A 26,269-nucleotide genomic window follows, 5' to 3' on the forward strand; every position below is an offset into this window, starting at 1 on the left:
CCACCTTCCTCCTTAACTTCCCTCACCCTAGCACCTCACACCCCCTTGGAGTTGGAAAGAATGGAAAGGAACTCTGCATTGAGAGGAACGGGGCTAGGTTTGGCTTGGAAAGAGGTAGGGGGGAGGTTCCCGAGATGACTCCAAGGGTTCCTGGCCAGGTGCCTCACCAGTCTTCCCAGCTCCACTCTCGCCTGTGATGAGGATACACTGGTCTCGGTCCCTGTCCCTCAGTGACTGGTACGCCACATTTGCCAAAGCATAGCTTAGAGGGAAAGAGTGAGCAATGACTAATGTGGGGCCAGCCCAAGACACCATCTTTCACTCAATCCCTAGCAGTAGACTCATTCACCCTCCCCAAATAGGTCAGATCAGGCAAGAAGCAACAGGCCTAGGAAGGGACCTCCAGAGGGCCCAGGGAGGAGGTGGGCAGCTGATGAATCCTCCTTAGGGGAAGAAAGGAAATTAGGATGTTCATTGTTACGAAGTTGGGAATTTTTCAGCCTTCCCTTGGTTCCTCTACTCACATATGGGGCTTTAGCTCATAGAAGGTATAGTCCTGGTATTTGGCAATGAACTCTGGGCCATAGATGGGCAGCTGTTGGTAGGGATTCACTGAGATCACCACATTCCCAATGTAGGTCTGGAACCAGGAAGAAAGCAAAGGGAATGAGCTGGGTGGGTAGGGGATGGGAATACAGGAACTCTCCAACACACCCACAGCAAGGGGCACCCATAGTGAACGAACATAAATCTCCTTGTTTTCATAACGAAGCTGAAGATTCTTGAGCAGAGACTCCTCCTCCAGGGGTTCTAGGAGGACAAGGTCCTCCACCCCAATGGAACCTTCTAGGATAGGCATGTCCAGAGGGGCTGTGGATCCTAGGAATAAAAGGGCAATTTGTTGATGTCTGTTTAACTTAAGGGGCCAGTAACCACATGAGAGGTAGAGGGCAGAAGGACCTGGGAGCTCTCCTTTCCCCTGTTCAGAGAGTCCCTACCTAAAAGAGCCTCTGGACCAGCCCAGGTCAACCAGGGAGGCCCAAATTCTCAGCAGGATGTAGGGTGAACCCTCTGCTCCTGGGGTGGACAGGATAATGACTATCTCCCTCTGACCACCTGGGGAAGAAGAACTGCCAGCAATGAGGGAGCAGAGTTGTGCTTGAAGGAGAGAGGGCTGAGGAGGAAAGAGGGAACCAGGTAGAGAAAGTTCCCTCCCTCCTGCTCTCAGGCCCTGGCCAGCACCCAGACTCTGACTTGGACTGCTCAATACCCTACTTATCCAAGTCCCTATTTAAGTCATCCAATCCCCTATAACCAACTCAGGAGCAATTCTAGAGGTCTCTCCTCCCGTGTCATGGTACAGCAAACTTCATTTTTATTTCTTACTATATTTTTTGTGGTACTAGAGATTCAACCTAGGGCCTCACACATGTTGGGCAAGCAGTTTAGCACTGAACTACATCCCAAACCCCTTTTAATATTTTACTATGACATAGGGTCTCCATAAATTTCCAGCCTGGCCTCAAACTTGCAATGCTCCTGCCTCAGCTCCCCTGAGTTCCTGGGATTGCAGGCATGTGCCACCATGCCTCTCTGAGCTTCAAGTTTAAATGGAAAGTTGACAAGGCAAAGAGTTAGAGAACAGAGGCAAGAATACTCTGAAAAATATTGGAATTCCTGCCAGGTTCAGTAGCACAGGCCTGTAATACCAGCAATGCAGGAGGTTGAGGTAGGAGGATCTCAAATTCAAGGTCAGTCTCAGCAACTTAGCAAGACACTGTCTCAAAATAAAAAACAAAAGCCCCTGGGTCAATCCCCAGCACCTAAAACAAACAAACAAACTGGAATTCCCCATAAAAAATGAAAATGGGGTTTGCTTCCCCAGTTAATAAGCTGTCAGGCTTCTGAGGTCCTCTAATTTTCTATCTCCAGCTTTTACACTGATTCCTGTAAACTTCTAGCATGGACTTTGCCCAGAAGGACACACCCAGCTTTTTAGTAGCTGGTGGGTGGGCAAGGAGGAGAGCTACAGGGACAGTTGGGGGCTGGGCCCCATGTAGTAGACACATGGCATGGCAGGTATTCTCTCAGGAAGAAGCCCAACCCTCTTCAGTCTTTCCTGTGGAACTCAGTAGGTGGGGTGACGTGATACAGGACTGAAGTATTTGTACAATGGTCAATGCCACTCCCAAATAAGAAAAAAAGAGACACATTTTCCCACTCTCCTATATCCTAGAACTTGGGTGGGGGAGGGGAAGGGAGAGGAGTGAAAGGTGGGGCAAGAAGCTGACCTGGTCTTTTCTCTCCCCTCACCCTGCTTCCCCCAAGCTCCAGGAACTTCTTAGGCACAACTAAGGAATAAGAATACTGATAAGAGCAGTCTCTAGAAATCATGCAGTATTTACCATGGGCATGACAGGTAACACTATGCAAATACTAATTCATTTGATGCTTATAATGTCCTGATGAAGTAGATACTATGGTTATCTCAGATTTAAAAAAAAGAAAAAAGAAAAACTGGGCTAGGGTGTAGCTCAGTGGTAGAGAACTTGCCTACCACACACAAGGCCCTGATTGAACCCCTGGGGGTTCAATCCCCAGTACTGCAACAACAACAACAAAATAGAACAAAACAAAAACCCAATGCTGAATCTTTGCAGTAACATTTAAGGGTGAGAAGCAGGAGTGGGTTAGAAAGAGGCAACTTCTTTGGGTTTGGATTTGAGAGGAGTGGAAACGTAATTAGTAATAGTTAGGGAAGGGGGAAAGGAAGCCAGACCTCAAATGGGGCACCCCAAGGTGTGAAAGAGAAGTAGTGGCAAGTCAAGGCAGGACTTACCACACCAGTGTAATCCAGTGTCCCTTGGAGAATGGTGGATGAAATTCCAATTTGACAAAAAGCAGGCAGGAGTCCCAAGTGCCAAGGGTGGAGAGGAGTCTCAGTTAATAGGAGCTGTCCATGGTGTCAAAAGCCAGGAAAGAGGCTGCTCTCCTCTTGCCAGTGTCCACTCTTCTGACCTACCTTTGTGCTGCCTCTTCCAGTCCAGGCTCCCCGTGCCAGTCAGGCCAGGAGGGGCTGGGAGAGAAGGCTGCTCAGCACAAAGTCCGAAGCTGTTCCTGCTTAGGGTGTGGCTCACTTAACCCTTGCAGGTCTGCCATGCTCATTCTCACCTGGTTTACACTGAGAGTTCTTGCTTCATTGTCTCCAAAATTTGGACGTGAAAGTAGGAAAAATGAAATTCATAGCCAAGGGAAAGATTTTTCAAGGAGAAATCAGGAATAGTGCCAAGGAGGAAGGCAGGTTGGGATATCTTCTTAGCAAAGAAATTACTTCCCTCCAATTTCCCTTTTCTATCTTATTGGGAGTCAGAGGTTATTTATGAGATTATTTGGGGTGCTAAGCAGACAAAATTCCCAAATCTTCCTCTACTTCCCTTTACCTGTGAATAAGACCTCATCACAGAGACTCAAAGATTAAAGTTCACAGTAATAATACCTCACATTTGTATGGATATCACAGTTTAACTGAACTCCCAACTATCTCTTCTGAGTAACTGCACCCTGTGATGCAGGCGAGGCAGACCCTCGATTCAAAAGGCAAACACCAGACTCAGAAAGGTTATGCAGTGTGGCCTTAGTCCACAGCTACACATGTCAGAACCAGGAACAGAGTGCAGCTTTCTAAGTCTACCACAGGGTGTAGTTCAAGTTCTGATGTTTGTAATTTTTTTTTTTTTGTAGTTGTAAATGGACAGAATGCCTTTGTTTATTTTATGTAATACTAAGGATCAAACCCAGTGCCTCACACATGCTAGGCAAATGCTCTGAACTACAGTCCCAACCCATGATGTTTGTAATTTTAATCTTTCTTCAGCACTAGGAACTGAATAAGACCCTAAGATGGTGTTTCTTGCACATTAGCCTAGCAGAAAGTAGCTCCCTCTAATAGTTAAAAAGCCTATCAAATCCAATTTCCCAAGCACCCTCTCATCTACCAGAAAATTCCTAAACAGTAGGCCTCCTCTGCTTGCCATCATCTCTCCCAGGCATGCACAAAAAACAAATTAGGTAATTATAGACACTTAACTGAAGATAGAGACTTGATTCTCCAACTCCCAGCCACGGCTGCTTGGTTCAAGGTCCAAGTTCTATTGCTCTCACAGAAGCACTCTGCATAAGCCTAGGCCATCAGCAGTTCCATTATCAACCTGCCCTTACATAATTTATTGATCCACTATATCTATTAGAAGTGGAGGAAAGGCAAGGATAAGAGAAAGAGAAAGCCGAGTGGAAGTGACTTAAAAACCTAGTCCCTGTTTGGGTGGAGCAGTACCACAGGGTCAGAGGCAAAAGTGACTATAGATCCCATTTTTCAGTGGAGGAAACAAACCTAGAGTGAGAAAAGTACTTTTCCAGAGCCATATCACTGCAAATTTGGCAGAGAAAGCACTAGAACCCAGATCTCATGTTCTCTTGGCCAGGAATCTATAGTCACTTGGGAGGTATCTGTGTGTCTACTCATTCATTCATTCTAGAACCTACTGTGTGCTCTCAGGAGAGAAGTGACTATAAAATGAGAAGGCAACCTTGGGTTTTAAAACAATGGTATGAACATTGCAGCTATAGCAACCAACGATGCTAGTCTGCCTACAACTTGTGATGGGTCCCACCCACCTGGAAGTAGGAATTTGGGTATCAAAGCTAGTTAAGTCCTGGGTAAAATGGAATGAGTATGTCACCCTAAATTAACAAGGTACAAAGAAACATACACAAGGGATTTCAAGATCTATCAAAACATTGCTGAGGTGGGAGGTATAGAGGGATATAGCATTGTAATATCTTTCTAGACAAGACAGAAGCAAATGAAACTTATTAGCTTATTCTTCTACTGACTCCTAAACCACCTTACTTTGCCCCCCATTAAAATGTCCAGTCTGGGGCTGGGGAGATAGCTCAGCTGGTAGAGTGCTTGCCTCGCAAGCACAAGGCCCTGAGTTCGATCCCCAGTACAGCAAAAAAAGAAAAAAAAAAAAAAAAAATGTCCAGTCTGGGATAGCTCAGTGGTAGAGTGCTCCCTTAGCATTCACTAAGCCCTAGGTTCCCCCAGAAGCAGGGGGAAAAAAGGTCTGGTCCATGTAATAGTCATGAGGGAACTTTTTGGAGTGGTGGAACATTCTATATCATAATTGTGTTACTGGCTATACAACTGTCAAAATTCAGCAAAACCATACTTAAAATAGGTATATTTTATTGTATAATGAATTATACTTCAATAAAGCTGACAAAAAAAAAAAAAAAAGAAAAGAAAAGAAAACAAAGAAGAAATAACCCCAAACCCTATCTTGCAGATTTCTAAAAAAGCTGGGAGGGCAGCAATCTGATTAAACCAATTCACTCAATAATTCTGAGATATGAACTTTTTCAAAAATATCACACAATAAATATACCTGAAGTTTTTTTCAGAAATGATGGGCAAAATATTTAGTAGTACAGGAACTTTTGGGTTCTCAAAAGTTATCTAGTATCAATTAGTAATACTTATCATAGTACCTACCATGTTCCAGTCAACAAGCCAAAGGCTTCATATCCTTGCTATTCAAAATGAGATCCATAGACCAGCAGCATCTAAATTACCCAGAACCTGATTAGAAATGCAGAATCTTGGGCACAAACATACTGAATGCAGACAAACATATTGGATCAGAATCTGCATTTTAACAAGTTCCCCCAGATAATTCCTATGCATATCAAAGTTTAAGAACTGCTTTACACATCCTAATGTTTTTCTATCTTCACTAAAGCCCTGTGATACAGCTATCTAGCAATTATGCTTTAAGTTTTTATTAATTTAACCATCAGTGATCACATATATCTCTTAATTACCTAGTAGTATGTAAGGAAAAGGAGAAAGGATGTCATCAATATGCATTCATCTACATAAATTTACATACAGTCTAAATCCTGTTTTCTTATTTTGCTAATTTTGTCTTTTAAAAAAATGGACAATGTGGGTTCGATCCCCAGCACCCAAAAAAAAAAAAAAAAAAAAAAAAATGGACAATGGGTTTCCATGTAGTCTAAGTAAGAAGAGAAAAAATAGGTACAGAATTAGTACAAATGCTATGAAGGATTCCCAGAATGAAGAAAACAGACAATACAAAAAAGAAAATGGAAGGTACCAGACTCCTACCGCAGAAGCTGGGCTTAGACATAATTGAAGTTTTTATTCCATGACTCCTATTACTTTCAACAGCCTTGCCTCCTCTTCTACCCTACACAAATCTCTTGGCAGACATTCCATAGTTGGATCCACTGGACCCAGATGTTCCCCTGAGAATCCTAGTGAAAAAACAAGATACTTTATACCATAAATAAAGAACTAAAGTACAGAGTAACTCTCTGGACAAGGAATAACCTTTATTTTGCTTTTCTACGAGACAGCACAGTAGTACAACCTGCTACTTATACAAGAATGTCCCTTAGAGATCTGTCATCCTGGAAAGGGTAACAAGGATGGAAGCAGGCAGACTCAGGATGGTGGAAGGTAGTTAAGAAGAAAAGGGAAACTAATGGCATGAAAACTGAGGAGTTAATTGCTGATTATGTGGAAATATCAAATCCAAACAAGAAGACTGTAAGTTCATTAAGAGAGACCACTATATAGTCTATAAAACTTTATTAAAATTGGGATTACTTACAAACCATATAATACAAATGAAAAAATACATAAAACATCATTATTTTTTCATACAGAAAGGTGGGCAAAATAAGACCCATGGCAAAGAGCCATCCCTGATAGTTTTTCCTTTCAAACATTCATGAACATTTATTTTAAATATAAATGACAAATCTTTTCTTTAAGTAATACTAAGGCATCACCTGCAGGATAAAACTCACACAGTAATTTCTTAGCCCTGTTATTTCAACATTAATTCCATAAATATAGGAAACAGGCAACTGCAGGCTGGAACACTTTCTAAAATTCACATTATGAGCTGTCTGTTAACCTAAGAATGCTGCTCATGCTATAGGGAAGTACAAAAAAAGTGATTTCAACATTTTCAAGTCATCATCAAGAATGTGAAAGAGGAGGATAATACACACAGGCAGAGTATATGGAAGACCAAAGCTGCACATTTAGGAAGTCTGTGTGACCACTCCCATTCCTGCTAAAGATGCAGGTTGACATTGGCATGAATCTGGTTTTTAAAATTTTATTCCCAGGAAGCTCTGACTCTTGCAAGGTAAGGCACCAAACACCCTTTTCAAGGTAGTACTGTCAAGAATCCAACTCAATAACAACCTGAATCCATAAGGTAAGTCACTAACACACCATTGGGTCACCATAATTGCATAGGTTCCTCTAATGAGGAAAAAATAATAATTTATGCTACACAGAAAAAGAAGCATTTGTTTTGGGTGCATTGGTCTTAAGAAATGGTTATTTACTTGGTTTACTACTTGGTTTCAATACCGGTATAATGTTAGGGCACAATAAGTCTGTTCCACTGTCTTTTCCTTGGTTTATATAAAATTCTTAGCATTTTAATATAGGTTATTATCTCACATGTCAGACCTGAGTCCAAAGGAATACTTCACCACTCAATTCAAAAAAGAGTTATGAGTACATAGTTAGGGACCATTTTTATGCAGGCATCCATCTTTGTGTGTGTGTGTGTGTGTGTGTGTGTGTGTGTGTGTGTGTAACAACAAAAAGATTGAGGGCCAATTACATAATCCATTCCCAAACCTTTTATTTTATGGATATCAGGACCTGGGGGCACTATTTGGGTCCTTCAATTCATCAAACCTCTAACAGATATGCCAAGTGGAGACTGAGTTAAAGGGAACACAGTGGATGAGGGCTAGCCCCTAGAATAGGATATACTGTCACAGAATGGTACAGGTGGGACCCAAAAAGCTATCATCAGCAGAAATTCCTTTGCAAAAGACATAAAAATCACAAATTTGGGGGAAGAAACAAATTACTTTTGGTGTGATGCAGACTGATAGGAATTTCTTATTAGAAGATCTCAGAGTTCGTAAGTTTGGTTTTGGTAATGTGTTCTGTTGCTCTCATGAAAATAATGAGTAAGGAAGTGAAAGGAAAATGTTTTAGGCTAGTTGCCTCTTTGTGTTTCCATTAATGGGAGTCATGCTCTACACAACTTTGTCAGACCGATTAGAGGCAATAGATTTCCAATGTTGATGAGACCCTGAGCCCTGGAGCCAATTTACAGCTTGATATTTGCCAAGCAAGACGCTGACGTGGCAGCAGACGTGGCTCCGATGTCCAGCTCACCCCACAGTTATCCCTTCAATCCTTCTTGATGAGATTGGTCTGAGAGATGAGACTGTGCTGAAATTGCAAGAGCTATAACTGCCAGAGAAAATTAAATAGGGGCTTCAAGTAGTGACTGAGCCAGCAGACTAAGTGGCCATGAGGGAGACAAGAGCAGTTCCTAAAGCAGGTTTACAGAGTCAAGCAATCTTCAGGCAAACAGAGGCTCTGAAGTATAGCCACACAAGCAGGCAGGGCAAGGACATGCACCACACCAAAGAGGCACTATCCTTCACTGTCTTGAAAGCAACTCTCATCCTGCAGGATAACTGTCATTTCCAGCACCTGCAGCTCAGTTCTCCAACTACCAGACAGGGAGTAATAAAATGAGTTTGATTTTACTCACCCCAAATTCTAGCACAGTGAAAAATTGGTCTTGATATGGAAACTATATTTCACAAGGAGTTTACTATACAGAAAAGATGAAGACCCTTTCTAATTTCACAATGCCTTTCTCACAAAAACAAAGACATGAGTCAGGAAGTCGCCTTAGAGGCAAGCTACCACCTCTTGAGGAGTTATTTTGGGGAAGGCACCAAAGTCTCCATAGAGTCCCGAGACCACGCATAAAGCTGAATTATTTCTTCAAATCAACTTATGTTCACATATGCTAGGTCTCAATTTCTATACATAAGGTCAAAAATTGGGCTGGTGTTGTGACTCAGTGGTAGATTGCTTGCCTGGCATGTGTGAGGCACTGGGTCTGATTCTTAGCATCGCATATAAATAAGTAAAATAAAGGTCCATTGACAACTAAAAAAATATTTAAAAAAAAATAAGGTCAAAAAATAGAACACTTCAGAGGTTTTTTGTTTTTACGTGTGTGTGTGTGTGTGTGTGTGTGTGTGTGTGTGTGTTTGGTGTTAGGGATTGAACCCTGGGCTTCATACATGTTAGGCGAGTGCTCTTCCATTGAGCTACATCTCTAGCCCCTTGGAGGTTTTAGTAGTTCTTTGTAGAGGAATAAAATTTTACCATGTACATAATTCACGAAGGCATAAAAGTTTCCCAATATAAAGTTCTTGTACTCTGTGATTTTTAACCCATATCTGCCCAAATACTGCTCACTTTCACTTTCTATTATTTATCTCTTTGCCAACTGAGGTAGTTGTCACTTTAGGACAGTTTAAGGCTCCAGAGAACACTAGTGGAAATAATCAACTGGCCACCTGGAGGGGAGTCTCAGAGCTGACATTTTAGAAGTTAGCAATGGAGCCTTGGGCCTTTCAAAACTACATGCTAATGGCTGGTCTGAGGAAATCATAAAGCTTTTAAAAGATTATCTTTCTTCTCCATGATCATGATACACCAGGAAATTCAATGTTGTGTACCTGCCATGAGTGTCTATCTTCCTAGCTAAAGGAATTACAGCTTTTTCCAAGGTTCAAGGATGAGGATCACAAAGAACCAAGCAAATGACACTTAGGAATTTGCTCCCTCATAAATGACATTGCTGGCATAAGGGTACTTTCCAATGGCAAAGGAATCTGAAATTAATGCCACTATAACAAAAGGTAGGATGAACCTCTGGTGAGAAATGGAATTACAAATAAATATGGTAAATTTTGGGAAAATGTGTCTTATCCTAATGGCTAAATGAGCATCAGAGGCATAAAGATAACCTGGAGATCTATTTCCTGGCAAGGCAAATTATGGCACTTAAATAGCTACAAATAGTAAATCAAGAAACTTCACAGATGGTTCAAACTAGCCTGACTCAACAAATTAGCCAGATTTGGGAGAGGGCAGGTAGTAAGGAAAGACTGAAAGGAATAGGTAGAATGGGTATATAAAGGAAGAAAAAGGGAAAGGAGATAATTTCTTGGTTCCATAGCAAATCAACGATGTGTGACCCATGAGAGAAAAAAATGGGGTAAACATCATCACTTCTCCTGGCTAGCAAGAATAATGCTATATAAGCCAAGGGGAAGATGAGGTAAGAAATGAGACAAACTCTAAACTGTATGCAATAGACTCTTCCTGAAAGGGAAAAGGAGTTCAAGGAGGAAAGGGAAGAGGAAAGGCAAATATATTTTTAAATGGAATTAAATGTTGAATGAAATAAAAAGTCCAAGAGCTCTTACCTAGAGAAGAACCTATAGGCATGTTACTAAAAGCAAGCAGGACTCAGAATACCACATGTGTGAAAACTAATTCCAAGCTCAATACAACAGCTCCTAGGGCTTTAATGGATAATCCATATAAATAAATATCTGGGGGCCAATCAGTCTTGTCACTCTGGGACATCTGCTGGTTCTGGAACATGAGTTTGATACATTTTTAAAAATACATTTGTTTAAAAAACAAGACAGACAAAAGTCCATTTTCCTTTCAAAATAATTAAATCAAGGATTATTCTAAAGTCACTGAAATAAAAGTAGAAGTGAAGAATGCTCAGACTTATAGACTTATCTCTGGCAGATGCAGCCTCTGGTCTAAAAGCCCTACTACACTTACAATTCTTATTTTAGAGGGCTAGTCACAGTGACAGAAATGTCACAATTGAATCAACTTTCAAAGAGGCGCTAGAATGCCATGCTGGCTCCAGCCATCCAGAGTTTTTTTAGGAACAGAAAAGTGGGCTAATAGCTTAACATACAGAAAGCAAACTACCACAGCATTGACTTTATCTACTCTCCTTCCTTAGGGAACCCACAGAGACCACCAAGATCATTCCCAGAAAGATATACTCAGGCCTCTCATTTAATTTGTGCACTATCCTTCAATGTGCTATAAAGGCCTGGTAGAAATGCACAGCACTTGCCACTTGGTGCCACTAAGGCACCAAGTCAGTCTTCATGAAAATAAACGACCACCACACTTAAGTCAGGAAATTGTTCTGTATGGCAATGAGGTGCTGAGAACCTGAGTCTTCCTCCTCAGAAGATGCTTCCTCATCCTGGGCAATAATGCTCCCTAATCCATACTCCTGTTCATGGACGGAAACTTCATTTGGTGTGAGATGGAAAGAACCTTCTACAAAGTCAGCAAATCTGAAAAAGAGAAGGTAATGCTCATTAGGAATCTGCCTTCTGTCCTTTCTGATTGTCTTTCAATAAAAACAAATCGAAACTCCTGATATGCTCACAATTCAAATTATAATGAGTCGAGTCAATATCCCTGTCTTTACTCTGACAGGTAAATGGAGTAAAGCAAGAAATAGAGAGAAAAGGAAGGCTGGGATCATAGACCGAACTCCCCAGCAACCCTATCCTGTTTAATAAGCAGTAGCCTGTCCTTTTTAGTTATGGAAGTGCCAAGGTTCCTTGAGTCACCATATTCCTGATAAGACATGATTAGGGGTATTACACAGTTATTTGTGTTTATGGCCCTATAAACTTCATACTGTCAGGATTCCAAATCGAAGCTTCACATATTCATTGGTACAATTGCTCCCAACTAAAGGAAAAGGAAAAAGAAAAAGAAAAACCAAACCAGAGAACAATGTAAAACTTTCTTCACAGGACAAATGTAATATGGAATCTTCCCATCTCAGTGCTATAATCGAAGGTAGGGCAGGTAGTTCCTTGGGGAAAGTGGGGAAAGAGGAAACAGGCAACTGATATAGGTACCTTTCTCTTGACTACCCTTAGGTTAACAGTAAACAAAGGCCACAAATACAACATAGCTATCTAGAAGTATGATCTCTGTTAGAACTCAAGGTCACAATTACCCTGATAGATACCTGGCTTATCTGGGTAAGAGTTTACCTTTTTGGAGACTGGATTCGAGAAATTGTCTTCCAAGCAGAGCAGTCTGGGCTGTTACAAAATTCTCGGAGCTCCTCTAAAGCCCTTCGGGTCTCTACCTCTCCTTGGATACGATATTCTTCTTCTGTCAGGAGACGAGGGGGGACAGGCTTTTCTGTTGCCTTACACATCTTTCTGTGCTCACCAAAATAATATCATGAATCATTAATCAGTAACCTATATTTATCCTTACTTCTAGAGTCCTTCAGCAGACCAAGCATACAGCAGACAACCTGAACATTAATAAGAGTCATCACTCCCATTTTTCTTCCACAGACATCTTTAGTTTTAATGGACTCCTAACACATTAAACTTCAAGTGAAAAGTCAGAGGAGTCAACACTATTCACTAATGCGAATAAATTCACTTATCTTCCAATAAATAATAAACAAAGTATTTATTTCCCAATAAATAGAAAAACAGCAAGAAAATGATGTTATAATATTGTGGTCTATTAACTTCTTTCCTCAACTGAAGATATCACTCTGACTATCTGCAGTAGAACAACCACTGAAAGTCTCAGAATCCATGACCATTCCATATTCACTGTGCAAAGTGATAACATGAATTACATCTATGAATTACATCTTCAAATAAGATTAAGACTTCCAAAGCAATTTGATCACCAGTGTGAAATAATCTGAAACCAGGTAACCTGAGGCCTGTGGTACAAAAGTGATATAATTTGCTCCACCTAGTGGTAACAGGAACACATAACAATTTACTAGATGCTTTTATATAAAATGATTAGAATAAAAATTGTAAAAGCCTAACAGAGTCTAAAAACATAGACTCAGGAAGAAACAATGGCAGAGTATAACACAGTAACTTCTCATTAACAAAGAGGCTCACAGGGCAACACCTCTGGATCCTTTTGCTACAAACTATATCCCACACTGCACTGTGTCAAAACAAAGTTATACTGCCTTTCAGTCACCTGTAGGTGATGTACAGCCACTGAATAGGGTACTCCAGGTTCTTAGTACACAGTGCAATGATGATAACGGCAAGGGCAATGTGAGGTATCTGGATGCTGGAATACATGAAACCCAGGCCCATCAGCTGCAAGGTCCAAGTCAGCAGGTTGATACTTCGTTCATTCTCCAAGGGCCCATACTTGTAACATACTGCAAAACTCATGAATCCAACTGCAAGGATGTAGCCTATGAGAAGAGTTATCAGAAGAAATTCTTTTTCATCTATACCTATAAAAATAATATGTATGGGAGCAGTACTAAATTCACTATATAGAATCTATTGAAGCAGAAACTGGATGTGATTTATACTCAATTATTCATTTTTCATTATTATAAAATATAAATATATAACCACACACATATGAACACACACATATATCTTTAATTTTCTAACCTTTTTCTATTGTACTATTTGGTTCAAATGAAACAGTAAAGCTACTGAGTCTACTTTTAAAAACCTGAAATATGAAAATATGCAGATAATTTCTCAAATGATAGATTGAGGGTTTCTATCAGCATGACAAAAAAATTCTCATTTTATAGACAAGATTCACTGCAGTCTTTTTTTTTGGGGGGATAGGGGTACTGAGGATTGAACCCAGGGGCATTCAATCACTGAACTACATCTCTAGCCCTTTTATTTTTACTTTGAGACATGGTCTAACTTGTTCAGTCCTTTTATTTTTTACTTTGAGACATGGTCTAACTTATTCAGGCTGGACTTGAATTTGCAATCCTCTTGCCTCAGTTTCTTGAGTCACTCTGACTCAAGGCATAGGCCACCATGACCAGCAGCCCCTGAAGTCTTTTACTTCTTAACCCCTTTAAGTCCCATCATCCCAGATGAGAGACACCTAAAAAACTTAAATTGTGCAAGAAATATACCACTTATGGTAACTTTTGAAATAAATATTAAGTTTTCACAGTTCTATTCTTTTGAGAAAATAGGTGAAAAGTGTTTTAAAGATATATTTCATATATATGAAAATATATGCAAAGGATATATGAGCTCTAGATTATTTTAATGTACTTGTGTCAATTTCATTGAAATATTCAGTGTTGAAAACTTAGAACTTAATGAGTTAGGTCCTCATGTACTTAAAATATAATTATATTAACAAAGTCAATTTATAGCTTGTCAGAAAGATATTGTGTAAAGAGAAGTGAGTTTATAAACACCAACAAACTAAAGTCTTCTTAATAGCTGCATTTTAGGGGTTGGGATCTTGGCTCAGTGGTAGAGCACTTGACTTGCATGTGTGAGGCACTGGGTTCGATCCTCAGCATCACATAAAATGAATAAAATAAAATAAAGGTATTGTGTTCATTTAAAACTAGAAAAAAAATTTTAAATGGCTGCATTTTAATTTAAAATAAGGTAGTAATGGTAGAGATGCTTAAAATAGTGGAAAATTATGATTTTTAAAAGTTAATCAAATGACATAAACTATTAACTAAAACAGCCTACAAATATGCAAAAAGAGAAGCAAAACCAACAACACTTACTTAAAAGATACTGCCAGTAACACCTCCAGATCTCTTGTAAATTCTTAAAAACTAGCTGAATGAGGTACAGAGAAAAGGACCAGCCTCCCACCAGGATGACGTAAATGGGACTTTTCTAAGACAGAGAGTAAAAGTGAAAGCAAAAAGTTACAACAGATTTTCCATACATAAAAGAAACAAAATGGAATTATGATTTTTTTTCTTAAAATTCAACCTACTCAAAATGCTCAAAAACACATCTCTTAAAAAGATGTCCTTTATATCTAAAAGGTACAGTCTGCAAGGAACACTAGGAAGATGAGATGCTAAATAACCTAAAAGCCTGACTATGTAATTAGAAAACAGAAAAGTGACTTTACTCTCCCACTGAGCCCAGGATTTTAAATAAAGAGAGTTTTATACATAATTAGGCTCCATGTTTCATCAAGGAAAGTACCTTTCAGAATCAAGGAAAGAGTAGGGCATTCACTCTGTCATCAACGCAAACTTTCAATGTTCTAAGATTACTCAAGAAAACAGCTCTTCAGCTGAGTTCAACCTAACTGCATATAAAGATTCTGCTACTTACCCTGGGCATGAATTTGGATAGTATAAAAATGATGATTAGTAGAGAAGCTACAATTCCCACACTCATTCCCGTGGAGTAATAGAAAACTTGACTCCTGCAGAGAGAAAATTTACTTAATGACTGACTGTAGGTATATATTCTGTACCTGGCATTATTGAAGCCAGGACAACTAACCAGCCAAAGGATTTTTTAAGGGTACAAGATTAAAGTAGGTATTTGCCCAAAACTTGAGGTCACAGAACTGTAAAAACTGATAAAATATAGTTGCTGGGAGATTATAAAGATTAGTATAAATGAGGTCCTCTCAAATATATCCCAACAATAAAACTCTGCTTAATCTTCCACTCATATCCCCAATCTCTCTCCCAACCCAATTCTTATTAAGAATCACTCTTCTGAGGAACTGCACAGCTTCTCTGGGGAGAAGGAAGGAACAAGAATACTGCCCAAGTAAACACTGAAAACTGAAACCAAACTGACTATCCAGAAGAATAAACTAATTTTTCATGGGGCCTAAAACAGAGAGGTCCTACTTCTATTCCAGGTTCTTTCTTCCAGTTACTCCCCACTCACTGTGAGTTTATTTTAGGATCCCCAAAATAAAAGAAAAATTTCTACCAACCCCACTTCAGTCCAACTTCAAATTTCAATTTTTAATCTTTCACTCACTATTCCACAAATACTTTTTACTTCATACACACAAAATGCTGATTATATTTTCATTCAATGTTTGCTTAGTTATCTGTTTTCTTTGCATCTGTACATGACAGTTTCACCTCTCTTAGTAGGTAAAAAAGAAAAGCAGTGAACACTAGCTGATGTTTATCTCCTTCACATAAACAGTATGAAACATATCAACATATGACCCTGTAAATATGAGACCTAGAAGTATCACTTCTAACAATGAAAAGGGTGATGATGGTCACCTTTACAGTAACTGGCTAACTCCTATAAGCCCAAAAATGGGTCTACTCAATGAGAGAATTTAATTATTAACACTGCTATTCGAATCAGAACACGTTATTTTAAAAATATACAGGCAGGCAACATCTATGACATAGAGGTCCTGAAGAGAGGATGGCAGTCCTTATGGTTATGATAAAAGTCAGGTCTTTTCAAGCTATACGCTAGCCTTCAAACCTACCTGCTCAGTAAGTCTCCACAAAAAAATAATGTAAGTCCAAGGAGGAAAATGAGGAAGAGTTTGGGGTCAAATCCTGAAATAAATAAATATATTTTTCTTAAAAGGGTAGCCAAACAGTTTAAGGCATTATAGAATAAAAGGCAGTTTTAGCATTATTGGTCAGATAGAATAAAATAAATACAAATAGCCCACACTAAACAGCATTGTAAATTCCACACAACGCCTGAGCACTCTTCCAAAGAGAAAGTATAATTAGGTTTCTGTTTAATCTACTTTCTTAATGATCTTACTTTTATTTTGGCTAACTACACTAAGGTTAAAAGCTGAGCTTCACTTTGGACCAGACACAGTGCCATCAGCACTTCAAGCAATTGCCCACAAGAGGTCTCTACCACTCTGACTGTCAACCCTTAAGTTACAGCACTGAAGTCAGCAGATTTGCCAAGAACGCTGGGTCAGAGCCTCGTGTTGCTCTCTAGCTGCTTTTCTTGCCCAACCTCATACTTTCCTTTGCTACACAGCACTGTGCTGGAAAAGTCTACCTGCCAAACACATCTCACCCAAGACTAGAGGACCCAAGTAAAGGTCCCTTAGTGGCATACCAGAGACTCCTGCGGCTTTTACATTCAAGAGCTGAGTCTAGGAGAGGCCCACAAAACAGAGCAAGAGGGATTAGTAAATGTAGAAGGGAACACCAAAAAACAGTTATATAACCATAGAACTCTAGGACATTGGAAGGGCCTAATCTATTTTTGCAGTAAAAACCTAAAAACATATCTACTACTCGCAATATCCCAGGACCCTACGTAATAACCAAGGAAAAACCAAGTCAGAAAGAATTCAACAGAATATCACCTCTAAAACATTCTCGGATATCTTCAAAGAAGAAAAAACTTCTCCCAGCTCCACTGAATAAGCCTTAAACTGCAATGGTCTTTATCTTTACTTATGGTTCCACAAACACTCTTTAATTGTGAATTACTAATAATTAATTTTACCTTTCTTTGGTTTTTATTATTTAACCATTAGTCTTCAAATACAGGACAGCTACCTTTGTCCAGAAGTGTCTAGAAGGCATAAACATAACTGACTTACTATAAGAGTACTATGCATATCAGCTCAGGGCCATTGGCAGTATTAGAAATGTAAGACTTCACAGTTCTAGGAAGGAGGTACTCAGAATGGCCTGAAGTAGAGTCTTGAATCTAAGTCTGAAGAGTGTGATGTGGGGTGGAGTCTCCGTGAACTGTTTGGAACTATGGTATACTCAGAGTTATAATCAGAACCAAAAGGGAACCATCTTGGGCTGACTTGTCTGTCTCACTAATTATACCCTCCAGAACTCAGTCCCTTCTCACTCTAGAATCCATCAGGAAAACAGAGGTAAGACTTACTCCGGGTCACAATGACATTGTACTCGGTGTCCTCTATAATTTCAACTTTGAGGCAGGTTTTTGTGCTGTATAGACCCACGTTAACATAGGTGTCATTCAATTTCTCTTTTAAAAAAGAGGAAAAAAAGTTCCAGATACTAAACTGCTCTAGCTCCTTCAGTTTCTCTTCATTGTCCACCTGGGTGACGCGGACCAATGTGGAACTATTTACCCGGATCTGTAACACAAGTAAATCAGGGTGAGAAAGGAGAAAGTAGGTTTTTAAATTTTCACAAATAAATTTTTTAAAAACCCTTAAAGTAAATAGCTTAATCAGTAATGTTCAGTTTTCTACAAGGCTTACCAGAAACAGAGATGCAACAGCTAAAACAATTGGGCAAATAACACTGCACATGGCACAGAGAAGGAGCTGTTAGAATGTCTGTGATCTGTATCTACTATTAGGCCAGAACATAGTGGGGTGAAAGACTCTCACACTGAAAGAGTTATTAATACAGCTATTTATAAGAGATCATACAAAGAAATGATCTAGAATATTAAGAAAATTACCAGTCATAAACAGCCCCAGAAAACTGGAAATGTTTCCCATAATGACAGGCTGAGAAGTTCAACACATTGTTACAAATCACTGATTACGAGTAAATGCTGATTACAATGTAACCCCAGATGGAGTATGATTTTTATACGAGACAATAAAAAAAGAGAATTAAAAAAAAAGAAAACAAAAACCACAAGCCCACTCATAGGTTTTTGAGGTGAACAACAAATACCCTTATTAGTAACTATACTTATAGTAGCAGCAACATTTCCAAAAGGACTAATTTTGTTCAATCACTATTACAGCCAGATATTCTTTCTTGCCAGGTAACATAAAAGTGTTATGAAACAAATGAGACCAAAGTCATTCTACCAAGGGGAAACTTTAGCTCTGGGGGTTAATGATGCATCTTGTGTAGAATCAAAATAGAACAGGGGCAGCAAGGCAAGAGTTTACATCCTGACAGGCAAGCGAGTTTCCAGCCCAAAGAAGGCATAAGACCTTTAAAAAGACAGAGGTGTGTTTGTGTGCACACTGCAAAAGGAAGGAAGGGAAGATAGGGAGCAGTTTCTTTGGGAAAAGAAGGAAGAAAGGAAGTTTACCTCAAAGTCATAGTACTGTAAGCTTCTTAAAGGAGCTGAGATGCCCCTTCGAGGGGCTTCCAAATTATTACCTGTATCCGTGTCCATATATCATGCCACTTTGGGACAAGCACATTTTTATAACAGAATTGTTGGCTGGTATTCATATTATAAACTTGGGATTCCTGAAGCATGATCACATTTACATCAATTCCGGCTTTATGCAAAGAAAGGAAACAAAAATTAAGTATAACAGAACAACCTAATAACTACAACTCATTTTATAAAAAGAACTAAACTTACCACTTTCTTAAACTTGGGGCTGAAATATCAGCCAAACCAAGACACAAGAAAACACTAGAATGAAAGAATAAGGCAGTCTTATTTCAGTATGATTTAATTGTTTTCATGCCTGTGTGCACTCAGGATTAAACCCAGGGCCTCAAAAAAAAAATAAAAAATAAAAAAAATAAAAATAAAAAAATAAAAATAAAAAAAAAAAACCCAGGGCCTCGAGCATGCTAAGCACACAATCTACCACTCAAACCCAAATTTTACTATTTTAATATTATAAGCAGTCATTAACTCAGAATAAGTAATAATTACTATTAAGTGTTTATTAACATAGTGTTTCATTTAACTTTCTCAACAGTGCTATGAGAGAAGTTTTCATGCCTATTTTACAAATGAGGAAACCAACATTTAAGAAAGATTAAGTAATTTGCCCATAGTTAGACAGCTAGTAATAGCCTAATGGTGAGAGTCACAACCAGGTCTGATTGCAGTCTTAACCATATGTTATCCTGCTTTTCCTGTAATGGGAAAATTAAAGTAAGCTAAAGTAACCCCATCTGTTGATTTTTTAGATCCCCTTCCTGAGTAGGACAAACTAAAGTTGTTTTTTTTTAATACTACTTTAAGAGGAAACTAAAAGATTGCAAGTTGCTGTTTATTCCAGCTATTTCAACTTTTCAGAGGAGTCAATATGCAGTCCCTCTGATTTACCAAAACAGATTTTCCCCTCAGTTTGTATTCACCCTTAGCTAATTCAAGGTTTAAGAGTGACCAGGTGTGGTGGCACACATCTGCAATTCCAGCTACTTGGGAGGCTGAAGCAGGAGGATATCAAGTCATAGGCCAACTTGGGCAATTTAGTGAGACCCTGCCTCAAAAATAAAAATTCTTAAAAAGGGCTAAGGATATAGCTCAGTGGTAGAGAGCTTGCCTAGCATGTGCAAGGCCCTGGGTTTAATCCCCACTACAGGGTCAGAGAGGGAAGTAACCAATTCCCTATATTTTCCCACTCAAGTTTGTCCATATTCCCTTTTTAAATTTATGTGTTTAGTTTTTTGTTGTTGTTGTTTTGTTTTTTTTCAGTGCTGGAGATTGAAGGAGAGCCTCACACCTGGAGTAAAGGCCTCTACCACTAAGCTATATCCCCAACTGGGTAACTTCCAGAGTTCTATGTTTTTACCAATTTATCACACGCTACCACTAGAAATTTAGTTATCACTTTGGTTCTTGGTATAGTATAACAGAGGAGAAATTCAAATAAGCTGAAAAAAATAAAAATGTAAAAATAAACCTTGCCCAAACCTTAGAAAGTCAAAATTATATACACAAAAAATGGCACTGATGTCTACCAGTCCAAGATGGTGAAGTTTTTTGTTTTTTGTTTTAGGTACGGGGATTGAATTAGGAGCATTCAACCACTGAGTCACATCCCCAGTTCATTTTTGTATTTCATTGAAAGACAGGGTCTCACTGAGTTGCTTAGGGCCTTAAGTTGCTGAGGCTGACTTGACTTGCAATTCTCTTGCCTCAGCCTCCAGAGCTGCTGGGATTACAGGTGTGCACCACTGTGCCTGGCCCAAAATGGTTTTAGGATGAAGTTAAGACCAATTTTGAGGTTACATTTAGTCTTTTAACAAAAACTACAAAACTCAGAAGAAGACATAAGTATAAATCTCCATGACCTCAGATTAAGCAATGGTTTCCTAGATATAACACTAAACTATAAGCAACTAAAGAAAAAACATGTAAACTGACTTTATAAAATTAAAAACTTTTGTGCTTCACTCACCACCAAAAAAGAAAAAAAGAAAATCAACAACAACAAAATATTTATGCTTCAAAGGACACTATCAAGAAGGTGAAAAGACTAACTCAAAAAAAGGAGAAAAGGGGCTGGGGAGAAAGCTCAGTCAGTAGAGTGCTTGCCTTGTAAGCACAAGGCCCTGGGTTCGATCCCCAGCACCCAAAAAAAAAAAAAAAAAAAAAAAAGGAGAAAATGTATTTGCAATCATGTATGGTTTAGTATCCAGAATATACAAATAACAATTACAACAACCCAATTTTTTAAATAAGCAAAGGATGCGAACACATTTCTCCAAAGAAAATACACAAATGTCCAATAAACACATAAAAAGATTCAACATCATCAGTGATTAGAAAAATGCAAATCAAAATCACAGTGAAAAATTATGGCATTTGCAGGCAAATGGATGAAATTGGAGAATATCATGCTAAGTCAGATAAGCCAATCTCAAAAAAACCAAAGGACGAATGATCTCACTGATAAGTAGATGATGACACATAATGGGGTTGGGAGGGGTTAGTGTTAGGGTTAGAGTTAGGGTTAGGGAGGGGGGCAAGAATGGAGGAAGGAAGGACTGTATAGAGGGAAAAGAGGGGTGGGAGGAGTGGGGGGAAGGGAAAAAATAACAAAATGAATCAAACAACATTACCCTATGTAAATTTATGATTACACAAATGCCTTTACTCCATGTACAGAGAAACAACATGTATCCCATTTGTTTACAATAAAAAAAAGCCACAGTGAAATACTACTTCATGCTCATCAGAATGGTTATAATAAAAAAAGAGATCAATAACAAGATATGGAAAATTGGAACCTTCATATATTGCTAATGGTAATATAAAATAGTGGTCTCATTGAAAAAGTTTGGTAGTTCCTCAAAAAGCTAAACATAGTTACCATAGAATTCTACTGCAAGTTATGTACTCAAGAGAACTGAAAACATGTTCACACAAAAACATGTGAATGAGTATTCACAGCGCCATTATCAAAACAACCCAAATGTCCATCAACAAATGGATAAGTGAAATGTGGGTACAATATTATTCATCCATAAAAAGAAATGAAGTACTGATACATGCTACCAGACAGATGAATTTGTTGGGCACGCCTATGATCCCAGTGACTTGGGAGGCCGAAGCAGGAGGATCGTAAATTCAAGGCCAGACTCAGCAACTTAGAAAGACCCTGTCTCAAAATAAAAAAAATTAAAAAAGGACTGGGAATCCAGAAGCTCAGCACTCCTGGATTCAGTTCCTAGTACCAAAAAGAAAAGATAGATGAATATGGAAAACATTACACTAAAGTGTAGGAGAAATCAGAGCCCACTCCTTTCCAAAGTCTCATATTGTACAATTCTGTTGATACAAAATGTGTAGAAGAGGCAAATCCACAGTGACAGAAAATAGATTAGTAGTTGCCAGGGGCTGGAAGGACAGGGGAATGGGTAGTATGTGGGGTTTCATTTTGGAGGGACTAAAATTTTATGTAATTAGACAGTGGTGATGTTGGCATAACCTTGTAAAACATTAAAAACCACTGAAGAGAGAATCTTATGATATGTGAATTTATATCTCAATTTTTAAAAAAAATTTTTTTCGTTTTTATAAACTATCAGTTTCTCACTAGGGTTTAACACAATAGTAACTTGGATTTCCTCCAAGTCTTTTATAAAATGAAACCTTTTCAAAGTCCTGTTGACATTTACCTCCCCTCACAAGCCCACAAATAAACTAAAAGAATACCCTCACAAATATGGATCAAGTTTATTTTATTATTAAGAGTGAAGAGTATGGTTACATAAAACTTCAAACATACTGTATTTACAAATGTGTTGAGGCCTGCAAAAACTATGGGAAGTTAAACAAGGACACTAGGAAATTAAACAAGAATCTATCACTTTGTTAAAATAATATGCAGTCTATTTACAAATTCCCAAGCAAAAACATGCACCTGTCCAAAAAAAAAAAAAAATTATTAACCCCTTCTCTCCCACAACACTAAGTAATATGACATAACACCTTTCTAAGTCTATTATTACTTTCAAGAGGGTAGTTAGATACAAACTGTGCCTCAGTAGCACAGGACATTTGTAAAACAATATCAGAAAAAACCCTCACAGTTTTTGTTTGTTTTGGTTCCAGGGATGGCATCAGGGGCACTTAACCACTGAGCCACATCCTCAGTCCTTTTTTGTATTTTACTTAGAGACAGGGTCTCCCTGAGTTGCTTACGGTCTCTCCAAGTTGCTGATGCTGGCTTTGAACTCGAGATCCTCCTGCCCCAGCCTCCTGAACCACTGGGATTACAGGCATTGGCCACTGTGTCCATCATTGTTTTAAAAGTTAACTTTATTTAAAAAAAATGAGAATGTAATAGAAAGGCAGAAAGAGATATATTTCATATATATTAAACATAAAAAAATAAAAGTATAAAGAAAAGAAAAAACATATAAGCCAAATGTAATCCTTGATTTTTCCATGAATTTTCTCTTCCTTCAGGTTTTTCAATTGAAATAAATGGATATATCATGTAGACACATAAAAAAAAAAAAGTTAACTTTAAAGTTTTCCAAAGCCACACTCCTAAAGAAGTAAAACTATACTATAAGACTCGCTACCAGAAATAATCTTTTAAGATCTAGTTTTTTTCTTTTCCTGAGTTCCACACCATTTGAGGGGAAAAAAATGAATAAATAAATAAAACTCTTCAATAGTAACCACCAACAGAAATCAGCACCTTGGCCAACCACATCCTTTGAAATGATTTGAGGGGAACAAAATGCCAATTCAGCCTTAGGGAATAATCTGCAGAAACAATCAGGACTCCAGATACAGATTATCTTTTTAGAAATATACAACTGAACCAAATGACCTTAAATATATACAAAGTTGTCAAAATGCTCCTGTTAGTACCTTGTGTTGCCCATAGCAAAATAACACACATCACTTTTCTTTTCACTCCTCAAAGTGAGTTAGCCAGCAAATTAAAAAGCAGAATAAATTAAGGTCAAGGGTATAATTCAGTGGAGGACTACTTGTCTAGCATATATGAGGCCCTGGGTGAAATCCCAAGGACTGCAAAATGGTAAAAATAAAAATTAGCAGAAATAAAAAAGCAGAATGAATTAAACATTCAGGAAAACATCTGAACCTCCCAGAATTTAGTGAATAATAAATTGCTAACTGTATTACCTATAAAGTTGCTACTCAAACATTAATAGTTAGGGGATGGGTTCAAGTACCAAAGAGAATGGGAGTACAATTTTAAAAGGTAGGTAGTAGCACCAGGTAGCAGGGTAGGTAATAAGGTGCTTGGCTAGCCTGCACAAGGCCTGGGTTCAATCCCAGTACTGCAAAATTTTAAAAATAAAAATAAAATCATTTGAAAAAAACCTGAAGAGAATGTGATAAAATGGATTACCTCTAAATGGAATGAAGTGAGGGTTTTGATTACTTCTTTATGCTTAATTGTACTTGCCAAATAGTTACAACAAATATGTATTACTTTTATAATCAAATATTTCAAAAACATCCAGTGATAAGGAACTAGCTCTTTTTTGGGGAGGCGGGGCGGCAGGGCATTCTACCACTGAGATATATCCCCAGGTCTTTTTTTTTTTTTTTTTTTTTTTTTTTTTTTCCGGGTGCTGGGGATCGAACCCAGGGCCTTGTGCTTACAAGGCAAGCACTCTACCGACTGAGCTATCTCCCCAGCCCCCCCAGGTCTTTTTATTTTGAGAGGGATTTGCTAAATTGCCCAGGCTGGACTTGAACTTGCTATCCTCCTGCCTTAGTCTCCCAGTAGCTGGGATTATTCGTATTAGCCACAGCAGCACTACTATCTACCTTTTGAAATAGTACTCCATTCTATCTATGGGTACCTGAATTTTAGAAAATTCTCTATTATGTGATTGCTGTTTGTAGCTGCCACCCACATAATTTATCAGGCTGTAGAGAACAAATATCATCCCCAAGTTTATTCTTCTCCAAGCCCAGAAGTCCCTGTTCCTCTCAACAAAACTTCAGGGTTCAACTGCCAGCACCTCGGAAAAAGAAACTTCAAAGAGAAAGGAACTTCTGATTGACTGCTTAATATTTTCTCATTTCATTTCCACAATCCACAATCCCATTTTAGAATTTCAATCAGATGATAGTCTTCAAATGTCACTTAGGCCCTGCCTCTGTAAAAGGACATTCCTGGATACTTATTCCCCTCTCCCTAGGTGTTAAACTTTTCAGAAGGATGCTGCTCTTTGGAACTAGATCTATGAATGCTGATATGACACCTAAATCCTAAGTGACAGCAGGAGATAGACACGAAGCAAAAGGGAAAAGCGAGAACACATAACGTGTATTTACAAGCTAAAATTATTTTTATTTTCCATTTCCACTCCCTCCAGTGGAAGCTTGGAAACCTCACTTATTTTTCTACGATGAATTTAACAAGGGTAAAAGGAGGTTTCTAGAAAACACACTTAGAGTTTTCTGGATTCCAGTGAAAAAGGGACAGCTTCCTTCCCAGTCCCAAACTGGCAGCTCGGCTAGCAGGTACCAAATACATGTGTTTGAAAGAATACGTAAATTTCCAAAAAGAAATCTATCGATGTTAAATGGCACTCATATCTTTTTTGGGAACTGAAGTATAATGACCGCAGGTCTGTTAAATAGGGCAGTTGGGGGACAGGGTCTTAAAGAGAGCAGAAGTTAAAGAGCAATGCATTTCAGTAAACTCTAAAGGACCTATTCAACTGCCCGTGCTCCGGGTCCTGACAGCTTAGGCTGGAGGTGGTGTTTGCTAGTTTGCTAAATGAATGGGATCCTCCCTTTCCCGAGGTAGCTCCCCCGACCCGAAAGGTGCCGGGATCTTATTCCTCTTAACCTAGAATCACGAGGAGACCCAGCAGCGTGGCACAGTCCCCACGGCCGCTTCTCACTCAGCGCAGGCCTCTTTCTCCTGTGTTCGTCAAAAGACTCCAGGATCCTCCACACTCTCCAAGACCTCCCAAGAGCCCTAACCCATCAGTCCCGAAGCTGCTTCCTCAGCACCCCGCGCTCTTCCACAGAGCCGCCGCCCCTTGGCAGAGTAACGGCCCACGCCCTCAGGGCAAACCCCACTTTTCCAAAAATAAACCCTTCCGCCCCCACCCACTAAGCAGCTGCTGCCCGGGTGGTACCTGAGCCGCAGACCAAGCAGCCGGAAAGGACCAAGAACAGCCGCACTGCCCCACCAACCCCGGCCCCCCAACCCCAGGACCCGGGACCAACTGCCGGCGACACCGCTACTTTGATTCCTCCCGCCATGGTTGCCTTAAGCCGCCTCCTCCTCTCTTGCCTCTCCCCAGCTATTAGCCCTTAACAGGCAGACACAACA

The 26,269-nt window shown here is 39.1% G+C and overlaps 2 protein-coding genes across 4 annotated transcripts in view; both read right to left on the reverse strand.

Annotated features, from left to right (window-relative positions):
* Window positions 1–859, reverse strand: part of Myo1a (myosin IA) — a 28,990-nt gene extending 28,131 nt beyond the window's left edge. The window contains exons 1-3 of the mRNA XM_047549992.1: window positions 746–859; window positions 525–640; window positions 168–262 (exon numbers count right to left, since the gene is read on the reverse strand). Coding sequence (XP_047405948.1) covers window positions 168–262; window positions 525–640; window positions 746–859 — 325 coding nt within the window. The remainder of the gene's footprint in view (window positions 1–167; window positions 263–524; window positions 641–745) is intronic.
* A 5,802-nt stretch (window positions 860–6,661) lies between these two features.
* On the reverse strand, window positions 6,662–26,199 carry Nemp1 (nuclear envelope integral membrane protein 1). 3 transcript variants are annotated; one of them, XM_047551578.1, is made up of 10 exons: window positions 26,073–26,134; window positions 19,102–19,155; window positions 18,891–19,015; window positions 17,680–17,896; window positions 16,286–16,358; window positions 15,142–15,235; window positions 14,574–14,688; window positions 13,028–13,253; window positions 12,052–12,225; window positions 6,662–11,334 (listed from the first exon to the last, which is right to left on the reverse strand). In XM_047551578.1, exons 3-10 carry the CDS (start codon window positions 18,990–18,992, stop codon window positions 11,163–11,165), a joined length of 1,173 nt encoding a protein of 390 aa, XP_047407534.1. In that variant the 5' UTR covers window positions 18,993–19,015; window positions 19,102–19,155; window positions 26,073–26,134; the 3' UTR covers window positions 6,662–11,162. The 3 variants fall into 3 exon arrangements, with proteins under 3 accessions (XP_047407534.1, XP_047407535.1, XP_047407533.1); XM_047551579.1 differs by lacking the exon at window positions 26,073–26,134 and adding an exon at window positions 25,778–25,854; XM_047551577.1 differs by lacking the exon at window positions 19,102–19,155 and having other exon boundaries at window positions 26,073–26,199.
* Between the last annotated feature and the right edge of the window lie 70 nt (window positions 26,200–26,269).

Source organism: Sciurus carolinensis, chromosome 4, assembly GCF_902686445.1.
Source record: "Sciurus carolinensis chromosome 4, mSciCar1.2, whole genome shotgun sequence".
NCBI classification, from domain to species: domain Eukaryota; kingdom Metazoa; phylum Chordata; class Mammalia; order Rodentia; family Sciuridae; genus Sciurus; species Sciurus carolinensis.

Excerpts from the sequence above, each read along its gene's own strand:
- Nemp1 (XM_047551577.1), bottom strand. The coding sequence starts at position 26,199 with ATGGCGGGAGGAATCAAAGTAGCGGTGTCGCCGGCAGTTGGTCCCGGG. Across the intron at positions 16,359-17,679 it reads CAATGTCATTGTGACCCGGA|GATTTGACCCCAAACTCTTC; the intron begins GTAAGTCTTACC and ends TATTTATTTCAG. Across the intron at positions 14,689-15,141 it reads TATCCAAATTCATGCCCAGG|AAAAGTCCCATTTACGTCAT; the intron begins GTAAGTAGCAGA and ends TCTCTGTCTTAG.